This window comes from Eucalyptus grandis, chromosome 5 (assembly GCF_016545825.1).
Source record: "Eucalyptus grandis isolate ANBG69807.140 chromosome 5, ASM1654582v1, whole genome shotgun sequence".
Classification (NCBI taxonomy): Eukaryota; Viridiplantae; Streptophyta; class Magnoliopsida; order Myrtales; family Myrtaceae; genus Eucalyptus; species Eucalyptus grandis.
Window position 1 is genome coordinate 30,242,151 of NC_052616.1, and position 14,780 is coordinate 30,256,930.

At 39.9% G+C, this 14,780-nt stretch overlaps 1 protein-coding gene and 1 long non-coding RNA gene across 3 annotated transcripts; both read right to left on the reverse strand.

Annotated features, from left to right (window-relative positions):
• Window positions 1–953: 953 nt before the first annotated feature.
• LOC104446787 (disease resistance protein RPV1-like) lies at window positions 954–6,707 on the reverse strand. Of its 2 annotated transcripts, XM_039312640.1 has the most exons (4): window positions 5,794–6,700; window positions 4,314–5,439; window positions 2,933–3,214; window positions 954–2,825 (listed from the first exon to the last, which is right to left on the reverse strand). In XM_039312640.1, the coding sequence occupies exons 1-4, from the start codon at window positions 6,315–6,317 to the stop codon at window positions 1,026–1,028; spliced, it is 3,732 nt and encodes a 1,243-aa protein (XP_039168574.1). In that variant the 5' UTR covers window positions 6,318–6,700; the 3' UTR covers window positions 954–1,025. The 2 variants fall into 2 exon arrangements, with proteins under 2 accessions (XP_039168574.1, XP_039168575.1); XM_039312641.1 differs by lacking the exon at window positions 2,933–3,214 and having other exon boundaries at window positions 5,794–6,707.
• A 2,081-nt stretch (window positions 6,708–8,788) lies between these two features.
• LOC104444906 lies at window positions 8,789–14,565 on the reverse strand. The gene is made up of 3 exons (XR_725698.3): window positions 14,155–14,565; window positions 13,883–14,080; window positions 8,789–9,018 (listed from the first exon to the last, which is right to left on the reverse strand). It is a non-coding gene; the product is annotated as an uncharacterized LOC104444906 (long non-coding RNA).
• Window positions 14,566–14,780: the final 215 nt, after the last annotated feature.

Below are 14,780 nucleotides of genomic sequence, written 5' to 3' on the forward strand. Positions count from 1 at the left end.
TCAAATTCTTAATTTGCGAGATATTCATGAACTAGAACCAATGTGCACATTGCATACGCGTATCCAGACAGATTAAAAAAAAAATTCCCTAGAAAGCATTAGAAATGCTACAAGAAAAATACCAAATTTGTCTCCATCGCCGTACTGTCGGAAGCTTCTGTTCTATCAGCATTCTGGTTCTCCACATCAATCACGACTTCATCGGAATCATCGTCCTCAAAATCATTAGCCACAATTTCCCGATCAGCGCTACGCACACTCTCCACCAAAGCGGCGTCCTCTTCGCCTCTCCATTAACCACAATCGACGGCGTCCTATCCAGCAAAGCCTTCTTGACCTGCGGCCTCCTGCTCCCAGAACTAGTAATCATCCACACACGAAACAAAAAAATACAAAAAAATGAGAATCCCTAACACGCGCCATGGAAACCGAGGAAATCAGCCAACTGGCGGAGCACCTGAGGCCCTGCTGCCGCATCTTGCAGGAGGCATGGAGAAGCCGGCGGCGAGGGGCCGGGGAAGCGAAGGTCCGCGGGAAGCTTGAGTCCCTTCGGCACGGCCCGCTTAGCCCCCGGCTCAGCAAGCACGTGGACGTCGTCGTCCTTCATCAGGATGTTCTTGACCTCGTCGAACCACGAGAGCCCCGAGTCTGGAGACGAACGACGCGTTCGTCGAGGAGCAAGCGCCGATGACGTCGCCGGCCTCAGGGAGGTCGCCGAAGAAGCCATCGAGGTTGATGTGAGACATCACGTCGTCCTCCATATGCAACTCAAGATCCACCATCAGAACACTAGGGAAAAAAAATGGGGGGAAAAAGAAGATGAAGGCGACGATGGGAGATCTGTACAAAAATATATGATTTGCTTTGGCGGTGGTTAGCCGGTCGGAAAGAGGGAAAGCACAGAGAGACTGGGAGGTCGCGTCCGGGAGGGTAGAGTGAGAGAGTTCGTCGGAGAGAGAGAGAGAGGGAGAGTAGAGTGAGAGAGGCGCGAAGAAAGAGACTCAGAAGAAGAAACGCTCAGTCAGTCAGTCCCAATTTTTTTTTAAATGGCGGTAAATTTTTGACTTTTGGTCGGTCCGATCACATGAAATCTGGCCTTCTTCCCACGTGTCTGGAAGACGTGGATAAACCAACTTTTCCGGAAGATGATCCGGCACATCCACAGAACGCAGCTTCTTCAATTTTGATAAATCAGGCAACTCTTTCAAGGAATCGCATCCCAAAAAAGATAATGCCTCTAATGATTCCAATTTCTCCAGACCTCGAGTCTCCATCAACCCAAGGCAACCATTCTTCAAATGCGAAAAACAGAGTTTCTTCAGTTGCTGTCCAAGCACATCATCAAATTCGACTTCCCTCGGCCGACAATTAACAAGGCTCAACCAGAACAGATTTCTCAAATTGGAAAAGAGTGACCTTCCCATGGGTGACTTCAAATCATATAGAGTCAAATCTCTAAGACCGGATGGAAGCCCCATTAGAGATCGCGTGACAACACAAGTTATCTCAAGATTACAAAGCCGCGAAAGAGTAGCCAAATTAATCGGAGGAAATGTGACATCTCCAACGACAATTGTCAATGTCCTTAGATTAGATAATCCTTCGATCCACTCTATCTTTGGAACTCCTTGTTTGAATTCCGACAACCTAGGAGTATCGCCCCATATATGAAGATCGTCTAAGTTAGTCAGGTATGTTAGGTCAAGGGCTGTCCACAATAAATGAGATGAGATCTTTAACTTCTTCAAACTCACAGGGAGCTCTGGCAACTGTTCAAGTTCATCACATTGATCCAAACAAAGAATTTGGAGATGAGAAAGCTTACTCATAGTCGGGGGCAACCTCTTAATCTTGCTCTTTGTCAAATGTAGGGCCCTTAAAAAAGATAGATCCCCAATTTCACTTGGAATTGCTTCCTCCATATTTTCACAGAATCTCACATCCAAAGATACAAGCTTCTTTAGCATCCCTATGGCCTTTGGTAGCTCTCTGATTGCACATTTGTCTAGACATAAATACGTCAACCGTTTGAGATCTCCAATAGAAGCAGGTAATTCTGTGATATCCGTGCCTTGTAATCTTAGCCTTAACAAAGACTCTAGCCCTCCTATTTGGTTCGGTAGCTTCTTTATAGGAGTGTGAGCAAGGCCCATTTCCCTCAACTTTTTAAGATTCTCAATAGAAACAGGTAATTTTTTTATTTTTGTCCAGTCCAAATATAGCTCAAGCAAAGATTCTAATTTTCCTATTTGGTTCGGTAGCTTCTTTATAGGAGTGTGAGTAAGGCTCATTTCCCTCAACTTTTTAAGATTCTCAATAGAAACAGGTAATTTTTTTATTTTTGTCCAGTCCAAATATAGCTCAAGCAAAGATTCTAATTTTCCTATTGTGTTCGGTAGCTTCTTTATTGGAGTTCCTATAAGACTCATCGTCCTCAACATTTTAAGATTTCCAATGGAGTTTGGAAGTGTTCTAAGCAAAGAACGATTATCTAAAGACAAATGCTTTAGACATATCATTCCTCCAATGGGATGATGAAGTTCTCGCAAGCGCATCCCTCTTATTTGCAGATTTGACAGTGATATTAGACTACCGAATACAAAATACACTGGACAAAGGTTGCAATCGTCCCTCTTCAAGAATCCGTTAGAGATGATTTCCAAGTGCTTCAGGTGCTCTAGTTTAGAGAGAGAGCCATCAACCGCTAGCAAGTTTGTACTTTGTCGAATAACCAATCTCTTCAAATTCAAACATTTTGAGAAGTCAGGAATCCTCTTTAAGCCTGACTCAGAGTTAATTTCTATAACTTTCAAGTTCTCGCTCATCTGAAAAAACAAACCAAGGATCAGCCAAGTCAAGAATGGCAAATTAGTAAGTTTGGTTAGTGAAACAAATGTGAGAAAAAGTAAACTGCACGATATAATGTTTATACCAAGCATGACCCCCATCCAGCCCAATCTTCAGTAATGTTAATTCCCGAAAGCTTGAGCACGGCTAATTTCTTGAGACACAAATTCGTCGCGTTTAGTTCTGACGGGCAATTACTCCAAGAGAGCCATGTTAACTTGGAGAGAAGATTCTTAAAGTCCCCTACCAAGTTCTTGCACTCTAATTCCAAATACCTTAGATTGGGCAGCTTTGAAAATTCTTCACTTGTGAAACTGTGCCCTTTGCAAAGTTTTGTTAATCTAAGTGCTCCGATTTTGTCTGTCCCCTGGTGATAGGAAAAGCATACATAGACATTTAAACTGGATCAAAAACATAATATTGTACAAGTCTGAGGAACTTAATTATGTTCATTAATGAAACACACATTACTATTTCATTTGTACATATTTAAATTGACCATAACAAAGAGTTAATCAAGTTAATTCAACTAGCTCATACAATTGGAAAGAGTTCTCTACAATGTGTAAAGCATAGTAATATTTCTATTCCATCAATTTAAGCGAATTCCTATCGTGTAATGATAACAAAAACTTTATTATCTTTGAGCAAAACCATCTGATAGAAAATATTGCCCACATATTTATTTATTTTGCAACACAAAAACCTGCCATGGTTTTGCAAAATTTAGAAAAAGTGGCCAGACCAAATCCAAAAAAGTCTCTTGAGTTTATAACCCCATTGCAACTCTACGCGTCGAAATCTGCTTGGTCTAGAGTGTGTGGAAGATCGGTTAACTCCAGTGTCTCTTTATTAGGTTTCATATGAGTTTGATTACAAGATGAAGACAGGAGCTAGAAAGTCTTAATTGTTGTAGAACTCGTTGCAGATTCTACATAAAAGATTACAGTAAAAATAGGATTTGCTTTCATAATAATAAAGTTATTCAACTAACCTCATAAAAGTCTCTCATATATTGTTTGAAAGCTCTACCAGACTATACACAAAAAGATTGCATGTTACATTCAATTACAAAATCTAAATCTATTACCAAATTTCAGGTAAGGGATCTCATCGCAAAGTAATATTGCTAATGATTTCCAACTTAACAAAAGGGAATAAAATCAGCCTTAAATAGCTTTGATAGCTTAGGAGGTCACAATCTATTTCCATATATTTTGTTGAACAACCTTGTATTTAACTGTATTCCTAAGATTTTTGCTTCCAATAACTTTCATTGCAACCTTTTAGATGCAATATGTAGTGGAATTACCATCATGAATTCTTATACAAACCTTTTGCCTTTTTTCTTTGCCAAATTAAAAGTTCAACAAAAATATATACCGGCAAGAAACTAACTCCACAACCTTTGAAAAATGCATGGTTGATTTTTTCCAAAAGAAAATAGTACGGTGACAATAGCTTACCTCTTTCATCCGAACCACATCAAAGGCAATCTTGGGCTCCCACAACCTACTATGCTTCCCTGGAAAATTGATGTCCTCACGTTGAACAATTTCTCTTCCAAGATCTCTAAGTTGATCATGCATCCACAATCTATCATAATTTTTTATCAAAGACATACGAGTCAGGACAGGTAGTTCCCTTGTTGGAAAATAGTTGGAAGCTTTCCACATATAGTACGGGTGGAGTCTATCTTCTCCAATGAAGAAACACGCAATATCAAGAAAGATCTCTCTCTGGTGAGGCTCCAACATGTCATAACTGATCTTTAATTTGTTGAAGACTTCCTGGTTGGGCACCAACTCTAACTTCTGCAAAGTGCCTTTCCAAAACTTTTTGCTCTCGCGATAAAGTGAGGCACCGATAACCTCAAGAGCTAAAGGAAGTCCACCTGTTTTGGTTGTAATTTGCCTTGAGATATCAACAAAGTCATGTGGTGGTAAATCCATCCTGAAGGCATGTTTAATAAAAAGCTGACGAGCATGGAAAGAATCCATTTCTGTCATTTTATAGATTTGAAACTCTTGAGAATGTGCTTGGAAACTACTCTCTTTGTCCTTCCCTTTGATTGGCAAAAAGTTGATGTCCCTCGTTGTAATGATGATTCTACTTCCTGGACCAAACCAATCACTCTTTCCGGCTAGCTTAGAGAGTTGATCCCTATTACCCACGTCATCGAGAACAAGGAGAACTTTCTTACCACGAAATCTTTCTCTAATTGTGTTAATCCCTACATCAACAGAATTTTGGATCCCTAGAGATCCACCTTGGAGAATCTCTAATAACAACTGTTTTTGTAAGTCAACAATTCTACCCTGTTGCGTAGATTCGCGAATGTCCAAAAGGAAGCTACAACCTTGAAATTGATTGGAGATTTTATTAAAGACAACACTTGCGAGAGTTGTCTTACCGATACCGCCCATTCCATGGATGACCAGGTAACGAACATCACAAGAACCTTCATTTAACATGTCCATGATAGCTTCAACATGACCATGAATCCCAACTAAATGATCAGGCAGATTTCGCATTCTTTTCATTAGCTTGGTCAAAACCTCATCAACAATAGTGTTGATGATTTCACCATGGCTGCCATATTGACATAAGAGTCTTAGCATGAAACATATGGCAAATGAACTTTCAAGTTGAGAAATATTGTAGACACGAAACTAACAGATTTTTAAATGGGCGAGGTTTTACCAAATGGAAGCTTGCTTTCTTTAGTAAAAGGAAATCTCGACTAATGAAAAATTAGATCTATACTCTATTTGGATTAGTGACTCGGGAACAGAAGATAATAATTACTAGGACTATGATTGGCGGGAGTAATTAAAACAAAAAACAAAAAACGGGAGAAAATTCCATTCCTTATTATAATCTCACTTGTTATTGCTCGGGAAAAAAAAGAGAGAACAAAAGCAGATTCCAAAGTCATACTCTTACCTTTTGTCTTTCATGTCCCATCCCTTGATTCTTGCGACCTTGGTCAAAGCTTCCCTCCATTGCCAAACCTCATCGTGGCTTAACTTCTTCTGGTGTTTCTTTAGAGCATTGAGGTACAATTGAGTTTTAAGCTTTACATCATCAGGGTTTACGTCATAAAAAATGGGTAGGATCACTTTGTCATTCGCTTTGCTCGAGGACTCCAGCATGTGTGTGAGCTCGCGAAGACACCACTTACTGGATGCATAGTTCCTAGAGAAGATGGGCAAGTATATTTTGGAGGATTCAATGGCATGCAAAAGTTCACCTTCAATCTTTTTTCCCTTTCGGATCTCTTCATCGTCTCTAAAAACACGAACCCCAGCTTTGACTAAGGAGTGATAGAGACAATCGGTGAAATTGAGGCGAGTATCCGGGCCTCTGAAACTCAAAAACACCTCAAATTCAGTCCCTGAAGACGAATTGCCATCATCGACACAGGCAGACATGGTCACTGCATCTGGGGAATCCCTCTTTCTCTTCATTCTCCTTCAGGTGCTCAAATCTCCACCGGGTTTAATTGCAGCGAGATGTGGATCCTTTCTGAATCTAATGTGGGATTCAGAAAAGCGGCAGAGGCTGGAGAATTGCGATGCTCTTTCGCTGTCTTTATCGGATTTGTTTGCGTTTTCCTCGGCACCGAAAGGAAATAGAATGGCGATGACTTTGGTAAGTCTAGCCAATGGAAGTCTTCAAGGTGGCGGGGTCCAACTTCATCACGTTACGCTGGCAATAAATGAGGTTGCTTTACACTGTTTCTTCTTGGGCGATAGTACCTCATATCTAGAAGTATTGGTTTAAAATTCACATCCACTAAAGCGTAGTGTATTTTATACTTCGGTGTTAGTGTTGCTGGCAAATGCTTCAGGCACGCTAGTTCTGTAAAATTTATCCCTGAGTTGACGAAGACTTTAGACTGCCAAGGAAATTTGGTGGTAATCAAGTTGCTTTACATTGACGCAAGTGCCTGACCGTCCGAAAGCTAGACACGGCATTTGCTTGCTTTTCCCCCTTCACACCGAAAGAAAAAGAATAGCAACGACTTTAACTAAAGCCAACCAAGTCTTCCACCAGCTTTATGGAAAGAGGGACGACACTTTCACATAAGATTCTTTTCATTTTCTTGGAATTTCCAGTTATATATGTCTTCAGGGTCCACCCACCACCCTATCATAATTGGAAACACGTCTAACATTATTGGGCATTCCTATCCTACCGTGACTTTAACCATAGCGATCGAGTTTTAGGGGGAATGTTTAAGCAAATGATTATTTTTCGCGATCCTTTTCTTATTACGTTTTTCTTTTTTTCTTTTTTTATGTCATTTTCACCTGGATTTTACAACAATGAGACGACAAATATATCCTGAACATGAATGTTTCATTCATCAGTTCACTAAATATGCAGATCAACATTTAGGGATTAGTTTAATAAATTCAAAGTGTAGAGAGAGAGATGCCTAATCAGAGGGTGTTATAGACTATGATTTCGGATATAATTTTGGACAATTTAGAAGCATCGGCAAGATTTGAGAAACAAAGAGCTAGGATTCAATAGAGGGACTATTCTCCTTAGAGTTGCCCGTTGGTAACTTCTAGACAATGAAAAAATTATCCAATCAGTCGATAACATCCATTGAATATATTGCCAATTCAAAGTTTATATGGAGTTGTTGAATTCAGGTGGCAGTATATATTCAACGATCTCAACAAGCCTAGAATCTGAATTAGCTTAGGGCATTCGGTCAATAACACCCATTGGATATGTTTTAAACATGAAATGATTGATTGGAAAGTGTCACAAGCAAATGACAATAAGATTCTACCGTGACTTTCTCGCTTAGTGTAAAGCCAGAAAGGGCCATCGAAGTCTTGTAACATAGGACACTCTAAAACTTAAGGTGACAAGACGATGAAGTTTCCATGTTAATACATTGGGCAATTCTCCAAGATTCTCCACTGAGTTTTGGTGGCTCTCTTACTTAGTCAAGTACAAATGTGATCACCTGCAACATTTTAAGATTTTGAATGGAACATGGTAATCTTGCAGTTCTTGTGTTGGACAAGAATGAATTAACTAGTGACTTCAAACGTCCAATAAAGTCGCTTCATATTGACGCGAGTGGCTAGCCCTCTAAAGCTCAAGACATGACATTTGCTTTCTTTTTCCCCCTTAGCATCGAAAGAAAAATAAGAGCAACGACTTCAAGTAAAGCCAACCAAGTCTTCCAAAGTGGAGGAGTAAAGTCTCCAGCTTTATGGAAAGAGGAAGGGCACTTCCACACAAGTTCTATTCATTTTCCGGGAATTCCTTGTCATATATGTCTTTAGGGTCCACCCACCACCCTATCATAAATTAAAACACGTCTAACATAACTAGGCATTCCTACCTTGCCGTGACTTAAACCGTGGCAAAGTTATAGGCCCAATCAGATGGTTGACAATCAACGATAGAGATCAACTTTTAAGGAGAATGTTTAAGCAAATGATCACTTATTGTGATCCTTTTCTTGTTAAGTTATTCTTTTAGTTCATTTCCTCCCAGATTTTGCGACAAGGAAGCGACATATGTAGCATGCACATTAATATTTTTATTCATTTGTTCACTAAATATAAAGATCAACTTTTGGGCATTAGTTTGATTAATCGGAGGGTGTTATTGACGATGATTTCGGACAGAAGTTTGGACATTTAGAAGGATGAGAAACAAACAACTAGGATTTCAGTAGAGGGACTAATTCTCTCTAGAGTTAGCTGTTATTAAATTCTGGACAGCGAGTAAAATAATTATTCTCTCTTCTTTGTGAAGCTTACAACGGCTTGAGTACATATAGACCTTAGAAGTTGCATGTGATAGAATAGATCAATTTTGCATCAATTCACAACATAAGATGGAAGCTTCTGTGTCACACGCCAAATCTGTATTTAAAATTTAAGGAATGACCGGCCATTTTTCATGAATAAAAGCACGAAGGGCTTAATCAAAATGAATCATTTCACAAGAAAGGTCCTAACCGGACAAAACCTTGCATTAGATGGAAAACCATAAGGTCCAAAATACCATGAATTTACCATATTATGAATTTTGTAAATTCAGTCTAATAAGATTGATTCAAATAGCAAAATGAAGAAACCAGCCCCATCATGCGTTCTTCATAAATTCGTCACCCTCCTCCATTCTCGAAACCTAAATGGAAATATAAGGGGATGAGTAAAATCCTGGCTCAGTAAGTGACAATCACCACTTCTATGGGATCGAGTAATGAATTATGCAACTTTACAATAATTATGCCGTACATGAAAATCACACTTAAGCTTGCATGCAATACGGCTTCTCACGAGCCAATTCAATATCATAAATGGATATAGATATCAAACTCATTGCTCATATCAAAATACTATGGTCACGCTTCACCAGGTGACAAGGCTCAGAAACTTAATCACCTATAGTTAAGACCCAGAAATCACATTGCCTGTAATTAAGACCCAAAAATCACATCGCCTGTGATAAAGCACCAGCACAAAACCAATTTGTGAACGTATATCTTAATACATTGGTCGACCATGAGCACTGCATGATCCAACAAGTTTGAGAGGAGTGACCACTCTAATGGTAATGATGTGGAGGCGATTCACTTTCAAAGGCACGCTTGCTGAAAGTTGAAGAGCAGGGGTAGGACTCAATGCGTTGATTTCATAGAAATAGTAATCTTTAGGATACCATCGATTGCTAAGCAATCAATATTCCTGGTCGTAATTATAGTTATACTTTCCGGACTAAATTAATTGGATTCGCCTGCTAGCTTCGCAAGCTGGTCCCTCTTATCCAGCTCACAAAAAATGATGAGGACTTCCTTGTTAAGTAATCTTCCTTTGATCATGTTGACCCCATGGTGACTATAACAAATTCTTAAGCTTCTTTGGTCGAGAAAAAGGGTCGAACCTTGCTAGGGGTGGGCGAGGCTCACCCTCGCCAAGGCTGACTGTGCTGATCTCCTAACCTTCCTGACTATACCAAACTCTCCTCTACTCGATCCATCATAAGTTGCGGTTGTAGTTCCAATCCTCATGTGCCGTAGAAGCACGTCAATAGTTTCGACATCTTGTGGGGGACTGGTGGTTTCCTGTGGGATAGGTCTCCAGAAACTAAACAATTTATTCCTGAGTTGACGAAGACTTTAGACTGCCAAGGAAATTTGGTGGTAATCAAGTTGCTTTACATTGACGCGAGTGCCTGACCCTCCGAAAGCTAGACACGGCATTTGCTTGCTTTTCCCCCTTCACACCGAAAGAAAAAGAATAGCAACAACTTTAACTAAAGCCAACCAAGTTTTCCATAGTGGAGGAGTGAAGTCTTCAGCTTTATGGAAAGAGGAAGGGCACTTCCACACAAGTTCTATTCATTTTCCTGGAATTCCCTGTTATATATGTCTTTAGGGTCCACCCACCGCCCTATCATAATTGGAAACACGTCTAACATTTTGGGCATTCCTACCCTACCGTGACTTTAACTAAGGCAAAGTTATCAGGCCAATTAGACGACTGATAATCAACATTAGCGGTCGAGTTTTAGGGAGAATGTTTAAGCAAATGATTATTTTTCTTGATCCTTTTCTTATTACGTTATTTTTTTATGTCATTTTCACCTGGATTTTACAACAATGAGACGACAAATATATCCTGAACATGAATGTTTCATTCATCAGTTCACTAAATAGCGAGATCAACATTTAGGGATTAGTTTAATAAATTCAAAGTGTAGAGAGAGAGATGCCTAATCAGAGGGTGTTATAGACTATGATTTCGGATAGAAGTTTGGACAATTTAGAAGCATCGGCAAGATTTGAGAAACAAAGAGCTAGGATTCGATAGAGGGACTATTCTCCTTAGAGTTGCCTGTTGGTAACTTCTAGACAATGAAAAATTATCCAATCAGTCAATAACACCCATTGGATATATTGCCAATTAAAAGTTTACATGGAGTTGTTGAATTCAATTGGCAGTATATATTCAATGACCTCAACAAGCCTGGAATCTGAATTAGCTTAGGGCATTCGGTCAATAACACCCATTGAATATGTTTTAAACATGAAATGATTGATTGGAAAGTGTCACAAACAAATGACAATCAGATTCTACCGTGACTTTCTCGCTAAGTGTAAAGCCATAAAGGGCCATCGAAGTCTTGTAACCTAGGGCACTCTAAAACTTAAGGTGACAAGACGATGAAGTTTCCATGTTAATACATTGGGCAATTCTCCAAGATTCTCCACTGAGTTTTGGTGGCTCTCTTACTTAGTCAAGTACAAATGTTATCACCTGCAACATTTTAAGATTTTGAATGGAACATGGTAATCCTGCAGTTCTTGTGTTGGACAAGAATGAATTAACTAGTGACTTCAATCGTCCAATTGAGGTTGGAAGCTTTCTTACCTAAGAACACAACAGGTGCAATTGCTTCAGACTCTCTAGTTCTTTAGAATGCATCTCTAGAGTTGACAAAGATTTTAGACTACCAAGGACATTTGGTGGTAATAAAGTCGCTTCATATTGACGCGAGTGCCCAGCCCTCTAAAGCTCAAGACATGACATTTGCTTAGCTTTTTCCCCCTTAGCATCGAAAGAAAAAGAAGAGCAACGACTTCAAGTAAAGCCAACCAAGTCTTCCAAAGTGGAGGAGTAAAGTCTCCAGCTTTATGGAAAGAGGAAGGGCACTTCCACACAAGTTCTATTCATTTTCCTGGAATTCCCTGTTATATATGTCTTTAGGGTCCACCCACCGCCCTATCATAATTGAAAATACGTCTAACATAACTAGGCATTCCTACCTTGCCGTGACTTAAACCATGGCAATCGGCCCAATCAGACGGTTGACAATCAACGATAGAGATCAACTTTTAAGGAGCAAATGATTACTTATTGCGATCCTTTTCTTGTTAAGTTATTGTTTTTAGTTCATTTTCTCCCAGATTTTGCGACAAGGAAGCGACATATGTAGCATGCACATGAATATTTTATTCATTTGTTCACTAAATATAGAGATCAACTTTTGGGGCATTAGTTTGATTAATCGGAGAGTATTATTGACGATGATTTCGGACGGAAGTTTGGACATTTAGAAGGATCAACAAGATTCGAGAAACAAACAACTAGGATTTCAGTAGAGGGACTAATTCTCTCTAGAGTTAGCTGTCATTAAATTCTGGACAGCGAGTAAAATAATTCTTCTCTCTTCTTTGTGAAGCTTACAACGGCTTGAGTATATTTAGACCTTACAAGTTGCATGTGATAGAATAGACCAATTTTGCAGCAATTCACAACATAAGATGGAAGCATCTGTGTCACACGCCAAATCTGTATTTAAAATTTAAGGAATGACCGGCCATTTTTCATGAATAAAAAGCACGAAGGGCTTAATCAAAATGAATCATTTCACAAGAAAGGTCCTAACCGGACAAAACCTTGCATTAGATGGAAAAACATAAGGTCCAAAATACCATGAATTTACCATATTATTTTGTAATTCAGTCTAATAAGATTGATTCAAAGAGCAAAATGAAGAAACCAGCCCCATCATGCGTTCTTCATAAATTCGTCACCCTCCTCCTTTCTCGAAGCCTAAATGGAAATATAAGGGGATGAGTAAAATCCTGGCTCAGTAAGTGACAATCACCACTTCTATGGGATCGAGTAATGAATTATGCAACTTTACAATAATTATGCCGTACATGAAAATCACACTTAAGCTTGCATGCAATACGGCTTCTCACGAGCCATTTCAATATCATAAATGGATATAGATATCAAACTCATTGCTCATATCAAAATACTATGGTCACGCTTCACCAGGTGACAAGGCCCAGAAACTTAATCACCTATAGTTAAGACCCAGAAATCACATTGCCTGTAATTAAGACCCAAAAGCACATCGCCTGTGATAAAGCACCAGCACAAAACCGATCTGTGAACATATATCTTAATACATTAGTCGACCATGAGCACTACATGATCCAACAAGTTTGAGAGGAGTGACCACTCTAATGGTAATGATGTGGAGGCGATTCACTTTCAAAGGCACGCTTGCTGAAAGTTGAAGAGTAGGGGTAGGACTCAATGGGTTGATTTCATAGAAATAGTAATCTTTAGGATACCATCGATTGCTAAGCAATCAATATTCCTGGTCGTAATAATAGTTATACCTTCCGGACTAAATTAATTGGAATCGCCTGCTAGCTTCGCAAGCTGGTCCCTCTTATCCAGCTCATAAAAAATGATGAGGACTTCCTTGTTAAGTAATCTTCCTTTAATCATGTTGATCCCATGGTGACTATAACAAATTATTAAGCTTCTTTGGTCGATAAAAGGGTCAAGCTTTGCTAGGGGTGGACGAGGCTCGCCCTCGCCAAGGCTGACCGTACTGATCTCCTAACCTACCTGACTATACCAAACTTTCGTCTACTCGATCCATAATAAGTTGCAGTTGTAGTTCCCATCCTTATGTGCCGTGGAAGCACGTCAATAGTTTCAATGTCTTGTGGGGACTGGTGGTTTCCTGTGGGATAGGCCTCCAGAAACTAAACAATTTGAGCGTGTTAGTGCTGCTATAGAAAGTTCAAGCCTTGTATTGGGCATCAGATTGATTATACACTAGAAAGTGGGAATGCTATAACCAAAAGTACGATCAGAGAAAAATCTTTCTACAACACACATCGTCGAAAAAGGCAAGCTGAAAGCGCTTAGTCCATAGTGTCGATTAAATCCCATTCAGTCCCTGAAACCTCGACCACTTCAAAACGTTCCAGCTAAAACAAAAGCTACTTGACTAGTACACTGTCTGGAACTCCACAAACACAAACTTTCATCTACCGTGTCAGAATCACAGGAAATGATGACGAAATACACCGTGCCAAGCAACCTTTACACGAGATTACTACAAATCATCATGATCAAGACACAAGCCCAGTCGATCAAGGGCAAATTATCACCAAATCAACTGAACTAAAGAGAACCAACCTCAAAGGAAAACAGAAAGGAGAAGACTGAGAAGGTACTTGGATCGTGAACGGAGGCATTGACGGTGTAGCCACGATGCAAGAGGAGCTTGACGAACCACGAGGTGATGTAACCGGAAGCTCTAGTCATACACATCTTCCCGGCACTGACCATCGCGGTCATTGGGGCAGATATACTGGCAGTATTTGGTAGAGAAATATTTGGGGCAGGCGTATTTTTGTCCTGCATTTGAAATCCTGCATTGGAAACCCTTGTTATTAGCTACAATATCTGGAGTTATGTTCTGTTGGAGGTTTCGGGGGCAACTAACCTCTGACCTAACGAAACATGCCGTGAACCTCGTGTGCTTTCCTCGTCTTCACTTCTTCATGGTGGGGTTTGCTCCGCTGACCTCTCGTGGGTGGCAGCAGTAAAGAGCCCTCACAGTCCTTGAATTGAGAAGTTCATCTAAATGATTCGCAAGGCAACTAGGAAGACGTTTTTAATATCACCTTCTCATTACCATGGGAGAGAATCCCTCAAACACCACCCTAGAGCTTTGAGCTGCCACGACAAACACGATGACAAATTTTTGCCCAATCATCCCGAACACAATGCATTTCCTCAAAGAAGAAATGCTACTGAAGATTTGTCACGACCTATCCCTCGGTAAGGAGGAAATTGATTTGGGGATGTTGCCTAAAAAATGAGCCTATGGCCCTAGTTTTAGACATTGGCTCTCCCAAACGCATATCTCATCGACGTTGGGATTTTCAACGTTAACTTAATTTAAGGCTCTGAGAATTTTCTAATAAGGAGTCGCCACTAATTATTAGAGTCAGCTAGAAATCAAGTGAATGATGAGAGCATACTTCACTTCCTACACAACCAAAGAATTTAGGGTTCGGGACTTGGTTACACTAATTAATCAATTAGTGCCCTATCGGTATCTAATCC